Source organism: Bubalus bubalis, chromosome 2, assembly GCF_019923935.1.
Source record: "Bubalus bubalis isolate 160015118507 breed Murrah chromosome 2, NDDB_SH_1, whole genome shotgun sequence".
NCBI classification, from domain to species: Eukaryota; Metazoa; Chordata; class Mammalia; order Artiodactyla; family Bovidae; genus Bubalus; species Bubalus bubalis.
The window spans coordinates 90,982,183-90,996,911 of record NC_059158.1 but is presented as its reverse complement, the minus strand read 5'-3'; the positions used below and the strand labels follow the sequence as shown (position 1 = coordinate 90,996,911).

Below are 14,729 nucleotides of genomic sequence, written 5' to 3'. Positions count from 1 at the left end.
CCTCTCTCTTCACCCATACTCTGAGCCACTAATATCAAAGGATCTGAAATAACATTTTTAACATGCAGTCAGACAAACATATCACTCTGCTCTCAAGAGAACAAGAACACTGTAAAAGGTAAAAAATAGCACTCATACCTGCTTTCTTCCCCGAGGCAAAGTAGCCACAGTATCTGCCAGCATTTGAAGCCTTCTATTATCATCATCCACGGTAAAACTGCCTGCGAGTGTGGAGTAAGAGCTGTGTCCTGGACCAGCACAGTACTCCATGAAATTGCCATTGCTGCTCTGTTTCCTGAGCTTTTGTAAAGACATTGTGAGTAAAGATAACTCCAGCTAGCACATGGTTGAGTGGCCTTGCAGGGTGGGGGAAGCTAAAAGTATAACCCTCTGACAAGTAATCCAAAGTAGCAAAGCAGAAAGAGCCCATGTGACTTCTGTGGTTTGAGGTTACTTGTTACACAAACACTATTTTGCAGTTCACTCCCATTTCTCAGTGCTTTTTTCTTTAGGCCCCTGAGAGAAGGCTAGTTTCTAGCATTAAAATAAATAGATTTCTATTTTTTTCTCTTCAAACAGCCAGAACTCTTACGCTTTCACGTTCTATGGCAAGTTGTGTTCAAAACACCATCTACCTTTTTGTAAAAGAAAAAAAAATTTCCCCAAATTCTGCCATTAGTTTGACATCCACTCTCCTACTTAATATGGTCCAGTGTAGTGTAAAGGTCAGGATGTGTGGATGCTGATTCCTCATGAGTATAAGCAAGACCTACAGGGTCCAGTCACAATGTCCTCTCACGAAGTCCTTGTAATGTACTTTCGCCAAAGTACATCTTAGCTCATTAATGTTCATGAAAAAACATTATATCTGCCACTTGGGCTGTGACCGTTCAGCATTCCTCTGGTTGTACTTCCACTAGTTCATCCTCACTAAAATTATCCATCATGTCTACAAAAAGCAATGGGAGGGGAAGCACATTTAGAGCACAAAGTTGGCCATGTCTTAAGCTAGACTTAGTTACAACATCAGCAAGTGGTCCAAGGGAGGAATGGAGAGGGCATAAAAGTAACAGGCAAACCAAACAGGCACAAGAACATTTCCATTTGGTCCCTGCCAATGTATATGCACCAAGGGCAACAACATGAATTACTCACTTTCACTGATGCTTTTATTGGTGGAAGTTGGAGAAAGGCAGTTTTAAGGAAATTAGTTTCAGAGGAGGAGCAGAAGACATAAATAGAAGAAAGATTCAAAATAAAATCAAAATGAGAAGTTTTGTATAGTATAAAAAGTGAATTTTCATTTTCAAAATCATTGGGAAGTTCAATAGTAGAATATTAAAGAGTCAAAAGTCTTTAAAATGGAAGTCAAAGTAAATTCAGCTCGAGCAAAATCTGCCAAATGTAAATCATAAAATCTTCAGTTAATGGTGCTTAAGAGATGGAGTCAGCTCAGAAATTTTTAAAACCCTATCACAGCATGACTCATTACGATTGGAACTATATAATGACATGAACAAAATGATGTCTCCAAAGACCTGAATGAATGAATAAAAGTCATTCAGTTGTGTCCAACTCTTTGCTTCCCCATGGACTGTAGCCTGCCAGGCTCTTCTGTCCATAGGGATTTTCCAGGTCAGAATACTGGAGTGGGTAGCCATTCTCTTCTCCAGGGGATCTTCCTAATCCAGGAATCGAACCCAAGTCTCCCACGTTGCAGGCGATTCTTTACCATCTGAGCCACCAGGGAAGCCCTATAAAGATCTAAATCAGGGATGACAAACACATATGCCTTCAAGGTTTAGTTGGATAAAATAATATAAATGTGTAATACAAAAGAGAGTGGTAGAGACTTTGGCAACTAATGAATATGATCAATTATAAAGACATTTATCGGGGGGGTGTGTGTGTGAGAGAGAGAGAGAGAGATGAGAGAGAGATTGAGTTTTAAAGTATCTCCAGGTTACTATAAGGTACATGAAATAAATTAACACTATTACTTGAGGACAGCAGTCCACCCGTCTTCTGGGAATTTTATAAAATTAGGTAAACATTTTAATATTTCAAGAAACCAAATATACATGACATGTTTGTCTGATATAAGGACACTAAGCCAACCAACAATCAGGTTTTACAGACAGATGTTAAAATTGTATCAATTAAGTTGTGTGATACTAATCTTAAACCAGTATAAATTATAGAAATCTATTGAAAGAATAGATTCTAGAGAAATACATTAAATTCAGAAATTGGAAAATAAAAATTTTACTAGATTTATGAAATGTGTTTAACTAGTAGAATATTTTAGATTATGAGATCCCATGGCTGTAAAATCGGAGTCAAGGGCAAATTTGACATTCAGCCCGTACAAACCAGTATGGTCACCCTTGTTAATTACATGTGAGAGGGTAACAGGCAGGAAGGCCAGGGGTCTCGAAATGGTGGAAATAGACTGCAAGTGTCAGACATTTTTATCTCTCTAAAGCGGCAGGAGGAAACAAACTAGCAATATATTTTCCTTCTCTATACAAATTTAAAAGGAGGTTTCTCTTAAAATACTGTGTTGCCATAATGACACCTGGTTTCACCTGAAGTTAACCAATGCCTTTTTCTTATGGAAATGTTTGTCTTAAGCTATGGTAATGTACTATGCATTTACCCCAAACTCTGTCTTCAAGTCGGTTCTGCCTCTTGGCTCAGAACCTACTTGACAAACCAGTATGTTATACTCAGATATTGTTCCCCTAATCTATGTAAATGAAACTATTTGTATGGTGGTCTGCCCTTCTTCAAGATTCAAGTTAATCATTTTATGGCCCAGGATAAACCATTTGGTGCCAAGATTATCCCAAAATGCATCTTATGGGTGAGGGGCCTGGTGCCATTCTGAATTTTAAGACATTCCTTTCTTTCATTAACAGACTGCTAGTGACTACATAACATCCAGCTGAAGACTAGCAGGGGGGTACTCTTCTGCCCCCTTCTGATGCCTATGTCAGAAGCTTTCTCTATCTGCTTTATACTTTAATAAAATTTTATTACACAAAAGCTCTGAGCGATCAAGCCTCATCTCTGGCCCCGGATTGAATTCGTCTCCTCTGGGGGCCAAGAATCCCGGTGTCTTTGCGTGATTCAACAACAACCTTTCACATGTTTGTGACTTAGTCTATTTTGATCAAAATAGATCAGTTCCCTGTTCTGATTATCAGGACATGTATCACACTAATTAGTAAATATTTTAATAACTTCATTTTTCAGTCTCTCAGTTGTGTCGAATTCTTTGTGACCCCATGGACTGCTGCATGTCAGGCTTCCCTGTCCTTCACAATCTCCCTGAGTTTGCTCAAACTCATGTCTACGGAGTCGATGATGCCATCCAACTATCTCATCTTCTGTTGCCCCCTTATCCTCCAGCCCTCAGTCTTTCCCAGTATCAGGGTCTCTTCCATTGAGTAGGCTCTTCATATCAGATGGCCAAAGTATTGGAGTTTCAGCTTCAGCATCAATCCTTCCAGTAAATATTCAGGATTGATTTCCTTTAAGATTGACTGGTTTGATCTCCTTGCTGTCCAAGGGACTCTCAAGAGTCTTCTCCAGCACCACAGTTAGAAATTTTTCATTTTAATAACTACCCTGATCAAAAGCATCCTTTGTGATAAATGTGGGGGAAAACTAATGTTTCCATACAAGTGTGATTTCAACCTTCAAATCTTGATTTACAAAGATTTTTTTACTATTTACTTCATTTTCTATAAAATTGCCACTAAGATAATTATAATACCCTGAAACCATCTTCCCCTTCATCATCCCCTTTATTTCATAGTAAAATGAAACCAGATCAAGTTATCTACCTACTCAGAAAAATTCAGGAGTACCTCATTGTCTATAAAACAAATTAAAGATTCCAAGTTCTTATCTAACTTCATCTCTGAAATGTCATATACTTTTTAAGATACATCAGTAGTTTATGGATGGCAGGTCTTACACCTCTGAAGCAAGGTCCTGGAGTGACACTGTGTGCTGCCGACAGAAGGCAAGACACGGTGCCTGCCTTCATTCTCATATCACTTTTTCAGATCATTCTTTTAAGATTTAATATTTTACAGTTAGATTATAAAGCTAATTGTACACGAGTCTGTTTCTACACTAATTTCCTCTAACCACCTCATGTTCTATATCTAACATTCTCATATCACTTTTTTCGGATCATTCTTTTAAGACTTAATATTTTACAGTTAGATTATAAAGATAATTTAACTTATATGCAGAGTACATCATGAGAAATGCTGGGCTGGAGGAAGCACAACCTGGAATCAAGATTGCTGGGAGAAATATCAATAACCTCAGATATGCAGCTGACACCACCCTTATGGAAGAAAGTGAAGAAGAACTAAAGAGCTTCTTCATGAAAGTGAAAGAGGAGAGTAAAAAAGTTGGCTTAAAGCTCAACATTCAGAAAACTACAATCATGGCATCCGGTCCCATCACTTCATGGCAAATCAATGGGGAAACAGAGGAAACAGTTTATAAAGTCAATGCTGACTTTATTTTTCTGGGCTCCAAAATCACTGCAGATGGTGATTGCAGCCATGAAATTAAAAGATGCGTACTTCTGGAAAGGAAAGTAATGAGGAACCTAGATAGCATATTAAAAAGCAGAGACATTACTTTGTCAACAAAGGTCCATCTAGTCAAGGCTATTGTTTTTCCAGTGGTCATGTATGGATGTGAGAGTTGGACTATAAAGAGAGCTGAGCACAGAAGAATTAATGCCTTTGAACTGTGGTGTTGGAGAAGACTCTTGAGAGTCCCTTGGACTGCAAGGAGATCCAACCAGTCCGTTCTAAAGGAGATCAGTCCTGGGTGTTCATTGGAAGGGTTGATGCTGAAGCTGAAACTCCAATACTTTGGCCACCTCATGCAAAGAGCTGACTCATTGGAAAAGACCCTGATGCTGGGAAAGATTGAGGGCAGGAGGAGAAGGGGATGACCGAGGATGAGATGGCTGGATGGCATCACCGACTCAAAGGACATGGGTTTGAGTGAACTCCGAGAGTTGGTGATGGACAGGAAGGCCTGGCGTGCTGCAGTTCATGAGGTCACAAAGAGTCGGACACAATTGAGTGACTGAACTGAATTGAACTGATAAAGCTAAATGTACACAAGTCTGTTTCTACACTGTCTAATTTCCTCTAACCTCATGTTCTATATGAACACCTGTATCTAGGTGTTCAGTAAATGTTTGTTAATAGAAATAAAAGGGTAGAGGAGAAGATATTTAACAAAATTAATTCAACAACATTGTTCTAAAGCATCAAAGAAGAAAAACTAAACTGGCAGAAAATTTTGTGCTATTAACCCATATTCCAAAGTTCTATAATTTTCTATAAACAGTGATCTGAAAGATGTGGACAGAATTTTTTCAGTATTCAGACTAGTCAAAAATCCAGTTTATTTTACCAGTGCTATACTAAATTTTCAAGATAAATACAAATCTTATATTAATTGTCCAAGAGCATAAAACAAGATGCATTCTTTAGGGCTAATTAATCTGATTCTGCCTGAGAATCCCATGGCCAGAGGAGACTGGCCAGCTATAGTTCATAGGATCACAGAGTCAGACACGACTGAAGAGACTTAGCATGCATACACAAACTATATATAGAAGGCATAAAAGAAGGAAGGAGGAAAAGAAAGGAGAGAGAAAATTAAACTAATCTCACTTATTAATTCTGATACAAATGTCCCAATAAAAATATCAAATTGAGCCAAATACTGTATTAAAAATAATACTTCTCAACACAGCAGGATGTATCCCAGGAATACAAAGATACTTCAACATTAGGATACAAAATATTAACATAAATCACTAAATCTCCAGATGAAAGAAAAAATTCAGTGCAATAGACACCAAGACTGGTATGATTTCTTTGCTTGGAAACATCCTAAGTAAGTTAGGAATAGAAGGAAAACTTTCTTAACATAATGAAAAGTATCTGTCAGGAACACCCACCAAAGTGCTGAAATGTATTTCTAATACAGTGAGAAGAAAAGAAGAGATGACAATAACCCTCACCAATGATCACTGCTGTACTTCATATCGCAAATAGGAGGTATAGAATTTGTAAAGAAAGAAACTAAACCATAAGATTTGTTTGTGACATGGCTGCATGACTAGAATATCCAAGACAATCCACTGAAGAACAGACTTAGTAAGATAATTTTCATAAATGTAAGATGCAAAGGGTATATAAAGAGAAATGAATTTCTCCTATAGCAGCAGGGGATGATATGAACTTGTAATAACAGAGGAAAGGAACACTAACAAAATAGCCAAAATTTCATAAAACAGGAATGAACTTAGCAAGCATTTTTAATATTTTATGAAGAACATTATCAAGTCCAGAGTAAGGGAAAAAAATACCTTGTTCCCATATGAGAAAGTCCTTCTTGTAAAGATGTCTATTATCTTCAAATTTTTTAAAATATTCAATATACTGAATTCAAAATCTACATAGGTTTTGTTAGCTTGCTAGTTTATAAAATTTGACACATATTCTTACCTCATCTGAAGGAGAAAGTGCACAAGACTAAGAAGAATTTGAAAATAATGATAGGGGATAGAGGTAAGGTGAACATTGAGAAAATTACCCTACTTGGGTATCAGTTCAGTTCAGTTCAGTTGCACAGTCGCGTCTGACTCTTTGTGACCCCATGAATAGCAGCACGCCAGGCTTCCCTGTCCATCACCAACTCCCGGAGTTCACTCAAACTCATGTCCATCGAGTCGGTGATGCCATACAACCATCTCATCCTCTGTCGTCCCCTTCTCCTCCTGCCCCCAATTCCTCCCAGCATCAGAGTCTTTTCCAATGAGTCAACTCTTTGCATGAGGTGGCCAAAGTATTGGAGTTTCAGCTTCAGCATCAACCCTTCCAATGAACACCCAGGACTGATCTCCTTTAGAATGGACTGGTTGGATCTCCTTGCAGTCCAAGGGACTCTCAAGAGTCTTCTCCAACACCACAGTTCAAAAGCATTAATTCTTCTGTGCTCAGCTCTCTTTATAGTCCAACTCTCACATCCATACATGACCACTGGAAAAACAATAGCCTTGACTAGATGGACCTTTGTTGACAAAGTAATGTCTCTGCTTTTTAATATGCTGTCTAGGTTGGTCATAACTTTCCTTCCAAGGAGTAAGTGTCTTTTAATGTCATGGCTGAAGTCACCATCTGCAGTGATTTTGGAGCTCAGAAAAATAAAGTCAGCCACTGTTTCCCCATCGATTTGCCATGAAGTGATGGGACCAGATGCCATGATCGTAGTTTTCTGAATGTTGGGCTTTAAGCCAACTTTTTTTACTCTCCTCTTTCACTTTCATAAAGAGGCTTTTTAGTGCCTCTTCACTTTCTCCCATAAGGGTGGAGTCATCTGCATATCTGAGGCTATTGATATTTTGGGTATAGAAAACGTTAAAAGAGGATTGTGTGGTCAAATAGGATAGGTAAATGAAAAGAATACTGAAAAATCAAATATTATCAATAAATAGAAAATCCCAAAACATATCCATGCATATTCATAAATGTATTATATCATTAACCTACTTGAATTCGTTAGTAAAAGAATAGCCCTTCCAATAAATGGGATTGGTACCTGTATGGAAACAATTAAGTTATAGTCTTTTACCAAGTTATAAAAATAATTCCAGATGACTTAAGGAGCTAAATGTAAAAATAATTTTTTTGATGTAGATATTTTTTAAAGTCTTTATTGAATTTGTTACAATATTGTTTCTGCTTTATGTTTTTGGCCATAAGGCATGTGGGATCTTAGCTCCCCAATCAGGGATCGACTCCATACCCTCTGCATTGGAAGCCTAACTCTTAACCACTGAACAACCAAGAAAGTCCCTAAAAATAAGTTTAAATATTCAAAGTAATAGCAGAAAAATATAGAGTATTTCAGTAAGAGTAGATTAGAAAGTTCACAGAGCATTAGTAACATAAATATTAAAAACTTCTGTTCAGTGGAAGCTATAATATACCTAGGCTAAAGCTAAATGACAACAAGAAATTATTTGTTATACATAATTGGTTAAAGGCCATAATACATAAGGAATATTTAAATTATTCTTTGAAGAAAAGTATTTATAAATGAGTAAAGACTCTGAAGAGATAACTTACAGAGAAAGCTCAAATCATCAATATACTTATTAAAGGATGTTCAAACATACAAGTAATCAGGAAAGTAAAACTTGAAAAAACAGTTAGAGACTAACTGTTGCCCACCAAAAACCAAACAAAAAATTAAAACTGGTGGTATCCAGTACTGGTGAAGTTCAAATGGGCTCTTAAAACTTTGTAGGAATATAAATCAATAAAATTTTATTAGTGGAGTAATTTGACAGTGGGTTTCCCAAACGACACTAGTGTCAAAGAACCCGCCTGCCAAGGCAGGAGACCAGGTCCAATCCCTGGGTTGGTAAGATCCCCTGGAGGAGGGCATGGCAACCCTCTCCAGTAATCTTGCCTGGATAATCCCATGGACAGAGGAGCCTGGAGGCTTTCAGTCCACAGGGTCTCAAAGAGTCAAGAATGACTGAAGCACACCGGCACACAATTCCACAGCATTGTGTTGACTTAGCAGGCAGGCACACAATTCAACTGCAGGCACGCAATTAAACAGTATCAAAATTTTAAAATGCATTCCAACAATTCTACTTTTAAGAATTTATTCTACAAAAGTACTCTTACATGTGCAGAAAACAAGTATGTTTCTTGTGACGTTGTTTGTAATTGTGAAAAATTGATGTTTTAAATGAATATCAGTTGAGAAATAGCTAATAACTTATGATAATTCAATTCAGTGGAATACTCGGCACTCATTGAAAAGTATAGACAATTATGTGCAAAAACATTTTTAAGACAAATAAAGTAGGGGAAAAGGAGAACCATGGGCACAATATGATCCCATTTATTCTTTTTTCTTAAAGAAAGATCACGTATCTATACGTACTCAGTCACTCAGTCATGTCCAACTCTTTGCTACCCCGTGGACTGTAGCCTGTCAGGCTCCTCTGTCCATGGGATCCTCCTTGCAAGAATACTGAAGTAGGTTGCCATTTCCTCCTCCAGGGGATCTTTCCAACCCGGGGATCTCACCCTCTTCTCCTGTGTCTCCTGCATTGCAGGCAGATTCTTTTAACACTGAGCCACATACAGTGACATGTATAAACATAAAAAAGATTACACAATATGGATGGTCCCCCACTTAAAATAGTCTGACTTAGAATTGTTCAACTTTACATTGATGTGAAAGTGACATTCAAAAGAAACCAAGACTCTTGAGAGCCCTTTGGACCTCAAGGAGATCCAATCAGTCAATCCTAAAGGAAATCAGTCCTGAATATTCTTTGGAAGGACTGATACTGAAGCTGAAACACCAATACTTTGGTCATCTGATTTTGTGAAGAATGTGAAGAACTGACTCATTTGAAAAGACCCTGATGCTGGGAAAGATTGAAGGTGGGCGGAGAAGTGGATGACAGAGGATGAGATGGTTGGATGGCATCACTGACTCAATGGACATGAGTTTGAGTAATCTCTGGGAGCTGGTGATGGACAGGGAGGCCTGACGTACTGCATTCCATGGGGTCACAAATAGTCAGACACGACTGAGCAACTGAACTGACTGATACTTTGAATTATGAAATTTGATTTTCAGGCTAGTGACATAGGAAATAATACTTGTGATGCTGGGCAAGGCAACAACCCACGGCTCACAGTCAGCCATGTCATCATGAGAATAAACAATCAATACATCTACAACCATTCTATTTCTCACTTTCAGTATAGTAGTCAACAAATTACATGAAATATTCAACATAACATAGACTTTATGTTAAATGATTTTGCCCAATTATAGGTGAATAAATTTTTCTGAGAACATTTAAATTCAGCTGGGCTCAGCTATGCTGTTCGGTAGATTAGATGTATCAAATGTATCAACTAACAATATTTTCAGTTTACAGTAGGTCTATTAGGACATAACCTCATTGCATGGAGAGGAAGATCTGCATATACTAATCTGTTAACAGTGGTTACCTCTGGAGGAGTTGAGGGAAGAGTGAACGTGAAAGTGTTAGCCACTCAGTCATACCTAACTCTTGGCAACCCCCTGCACTGTAAGACTCCTCTCTCCATGGAATCTTCCAGGCAAGAATACTGGAGTGGGTTGCTATTCCCTTCTCCAGGGGATCTTCCTGACCCAGAGATCAAACCCAGGTCTCCTGCATTTCAGGCAGATTCTTTAACATATGAGTCACCAGGGAAGAATATGGAAGGTTATGAAGGAAGACTTTCAATTTTTATTCTATATATGGTTTGCACCTTTAAAAAAAAAAAGTATGCATTCTTATTTTAATTGGTCAACTTTTAAAATATTAATAACTCACAGAGAATTTTTTAAAAACCAATCACATATTGATGATAGTGATATCTTATGATTTTCTAGGTCCTCATATTGTTTATGCTAGTGATGAGAATTATTGTTCTATTAACTGAAGGTTTGGTATTTGTTTATAGGCTAAGCTTTTATTTTGCTTAATGGGATTTTTAGGTAATTCTTTCATATTTCTTAATCATTTTCTTCCAACCAAGTAAAATTCCTCCTCAGAAAGGACTGATAGAATGTTCATAAACTAGAATCATAAAGGAAAGTAATGCAATCATGGGCAACTACATTTCATGCGAGCAAAGAGCATTGGTGGGTCCTATCACAAGCCACCTTTCTCAAGTTGACAGTTACAATTGCCTAATTCCGTTCTCATTAGTCATTTAGTATCTCCACCTCCCCCACTACATGCACACAGTTCCATTTCAAAATCCAAATCTTTTATCAAAATTCAAGATAAACAAGTGACGATGTTGCTTCCTCTTCCCTTAACTAACACCATGTGTCACCCTTCGGGTTCAAGTTTTACTTCACTTGCTCAATAGGTGTGGACAGAGTCACCTCATAGAACCCAGAAGGACTTCAGGGATTTAGAAAGTAACTTCTTAGAAACAATAAACCTGTCTGAGACTGGAATTTGGGGTAATACTTGGAACAATAAAATACTTACTTGAGATGCAGATAATTTCCCCCTGGCTTTTTTTTTTCCTCTTAATTTTATTTTATTTAACTTTACAATATTGTATTGGTTTTTCCATATATCAAAATGAATCTTCCCCCTGGCTTTTGAGTAAAATCCAAAACTTTTAGCCCTTAGTTTGAGGTTGTATATGCTCCAGCAGATCCTATGACATCATATCAAACCACATCCTGGTCACACTGGCCTTCCTTCCAACCCTCTGACAGATGCAGCTTCTCTTCAGGACTTTCACACTCACACTTCTTCTGCCCGAATCACTGTTCCCCCACCAGCCTTCATTTGTCTTGTTTCCTCTCTCTCTCTCCATATATATATGTATGTATACACATCTTCAAATCTCAGCTCAAATACTATCTACAGAGAAGGCAATGGCAACCCACTCCAGTACTCTTGCCTGGAAGATCTCATGGATGGAGGAGCCTGGTAGGCTGCAGTCCATGGGGTTGCTAAGAGTTGGGCACGATTAAGCGACTTTACTTTCACTTTTCACTTTCATGAATTGGAGAAGGAAATGGCAACCCACTCCAGTATTCTTGCCTGGAGAATCCCAGGGACAGAGGAGCCTAGTGGGCTGCCATCTATGGGGTCACACAGAATTGGACACGACTGAAGTGACTTAGCAGCAGCAGCAGAGAAGCCCTAAATATCCCCAACTGAATGGAGAAAGGTGTTAAACAGGCCACGTCCAAATGGAATGGCTCCAAGAAGAGCTATCACTTTGGAGTCTCTAAGCAGACACTCCTACAATCCCCTCACTACCCAGAGCTGCCTGGATTGGCCCTGCTACCTATAGGAGACTTGCCTTTGACAATAGTAAGAATCAGCAGAGAAGGGCCAGCAGGAAGCAACTTAAGGAAATGTTCCACACCTTCTCGGTTTTTGTTTTGAGTCTAGGAAGGTGGGTTGGGGGAGGGATGTGTGTGCACCAGAAGGAAGTACAAAAGAGGAATAAGGTGGCTTTAGAACACCAGAATCCTTTATTTTCTATCACTGTCTAACTACAATTTCAAAAAAAGATAGGAAATCTCAATCTCTTTGAGATTCAAATATAGTACAAGGAAGAACAGTATATTAATCATCTGTACATGTCCATAACCTAGCACAGAACCTGATCAACAATGGACATCAGTAAATGTTTCTTAACTTTATTTAGTTAAAATAATAAAACCAAACAAATGCAGCACTAAATAGTAAGTATGGAAGATAAACCAATAATAATACCTCGTCCTTTGGTAAATCCATGTTTGTTAGAAGAGAACAGAATCAACTATACATAGAACTACGAGTCATCAGAAGATATCAGCTTAATTTACAGAATATTAGACTGGAAGGAAACTTAGAGCCATCTCATCTAACTCCCTTAATTTTCAGATTAAAAAAAATAAGGCCTAGAAAATTTAGGTTTTGCCAGTGTCAGAGTAATTTAATGGTAGAACAATTAGTCGATCACTCGATCACTCGATCTCCTTCAACTCAATTCTACAAATATTTACTGAGAATATAGTCATAGTAACAGCTAGGCAATGGGCTAAAGAGTTTAATCTCATAAAACAATGAGAATAGTAATATAGTTCTCATTCTTTTCCAGGTGAAGATTCTGACGCTAACACACTTGCCTAATATTACACAGCTAATACCTAGCACAGCCAGGATTAGAATTCACAGCATCCATTTCCAATGACAGGGTTACCGCTGTGCAATACTGCCTTCCCAAATTATGCTAGCATTGTCTGGATAGAAAGATGAACGAGGTATGACCCTTACCCTCATGGAGTTCATATCTGGTAGAAAAGACAGAGAAAAAATAATGTCTCATTGTGAAGCAATTAAAATAGTGGTTCTAACAACCACTATGAATTTACCATAGAAGGACAAAATAGTATTTCCTCTACTATAGTTCAACTCATAGCCTTAAGAAGTTTACAATCTATGTCTGTATATCATTAACCATAATGAAAGGAAAAGTACCAATTACTGGTTACTACATTATGGGTTAAACTATATCTCTCCAAAAGATATGTTGAAATCCTCTAACTCTCGGTATCTGTATGATTCATTTTAGAAATAGGGTCTTTACAGTTAAGATGAGGTCTTAGGGTATCCCTAATCGAACATGGTGCTTCCCAAGTGGCTCAATGGTAAAGAATCCCCCTATCAAAAAGCAGGAGACAAAGGGTCGATCTCTGGGTCAGGAACATCTCCTGGAGTAGGAAATGCAACCCGCTCTAGTATTCTTGCCTGGGAAATCCCATGGACAGAGGAGCCTGGTGGGCTACAGTCCATGGGGTGGCAAAAGAGTCAGACAGGGCTTAGGGACTAAACAACAATTCAATACGACTGGCATAAGTCCTTATAAGAAGAGGAAAATGCCATGTTCCAAACAGACACTCAGGAAGAACACAACGTGATGACAAAGGCAGGGTTTGGATTGTCAGCTTTGCAGTCGTAAAGCAAGCAACAGCTGTATCAACAGCCTGCACCAGGAGCTGTGAAGAGGCAAGGAAGGACTCTACCCAGTGTCCTAGAGGGCGCCTGGCCCTATGACAGCTTTTGTAGCCTCTGCAACTGTGAGGGAAAAATTCTGTTGTTTGAAGGCACTAAATCTGTGATAATTTGTCATGGCAACTAGGAAACTCATACATTCTTCTCCCTTACATTTAGAGATATTAGGACACTATTAAAAGCACCATGTGCTGTCAATCTCAAGAACAGGTGATTGTTCAGCACCTCATTGGCCAGGATATTAACTCAAAACACAGGGGACGGTCTTTGAAATAACAAGTGTTGAAATTTAATATTCAAATATATGACAAAGAATTGTGCTGAATTTGGAAATAGGGACACTTCAGCCAAGCACTGTGAGCATTCTGTTTCACTAATAAGCTGCAGGTGGGGAGGAGGAAATTAGAAAGGTTGTGAGATGAATGATTTAATATAAGATAGTTGGACAGCTGACCCAGTTCCCCAAAGAGAAGTCTGGGGAAATTGCCATGAAGTCCGGACACTGTTTCAAGAGGGAGCAGCAAGGATGGCTCTCTCCTCACCAATGGAAAAGTACAGAAGCTACTGCCTCTTGAACAAGCCCCTGACCAGTCTGGCCCTGCTGCTGTTAACCAGAAACTAGTCTGTTCTCTCTTGTTGGGCACAGATACTATTTTCTACTTAGAAGAACTGATTTCTGGTGTTGAGAAAACCCATCAGTTACTGTATGTAGACCCATTTACACCTTTGAATGTAATGAGGGCATTGTTGATGTAAAACCAGTGAAAGGAAAAAAAGGCTTGAGAAAAAGGCAGTAGCAATGATTTAAGCTCCAGAAGATCTTGTTTCCTTCTCTAGCTCTACCATCTGTCAGCCCTGGGGCTTGTTTAGGCGAAGTTAGTGCCAATGAGGGGTACATTTCCCCATATACTCAATGCAGGAGACATGCCACATTGATCTAAGAATTCAAATAAATGACATAGGAAAAGGACAAGGTTTTTTGATAATGTAAACTCCTATAAAAATGTAAGGGTTTTAAAAGTTCCCTAGAGGCTGCTAGAATTTGGCACACAGCCTACACTCCTCTGATGCC

General features: G+C 38.4%; 1 protein-coding gene across 2 annotated transcripts in view; it reads right to left on the bottom strand.

The window, feature by feature from the left end:
• The window catches only part of LOC102406644 (cytohesin 1 interacting protein), an 82,494-nt gene that overhangs the window by 29,486 nt on the left and 38,279 nt on the right, over window positions 1-14,729 (bottom strand). The window contains exon 1 of one of the 2 annotated variants that reach the window (XM_006067559.4): window positions 139-407. The exons of the other annotated variant lie outside the window; for it this stretch is intronic. Coding sequence (XP_006067621.1) covers window positions 139-315 — 177 coding nt within the window. The 5' untranslated portion in view covers window positions 316-407. Of the gene's footprint in view, window positions 1-138; window positions 408-14,729 lie in introns of those variants that run through there. 2 annotated transcript variants of the gene reach the window in all.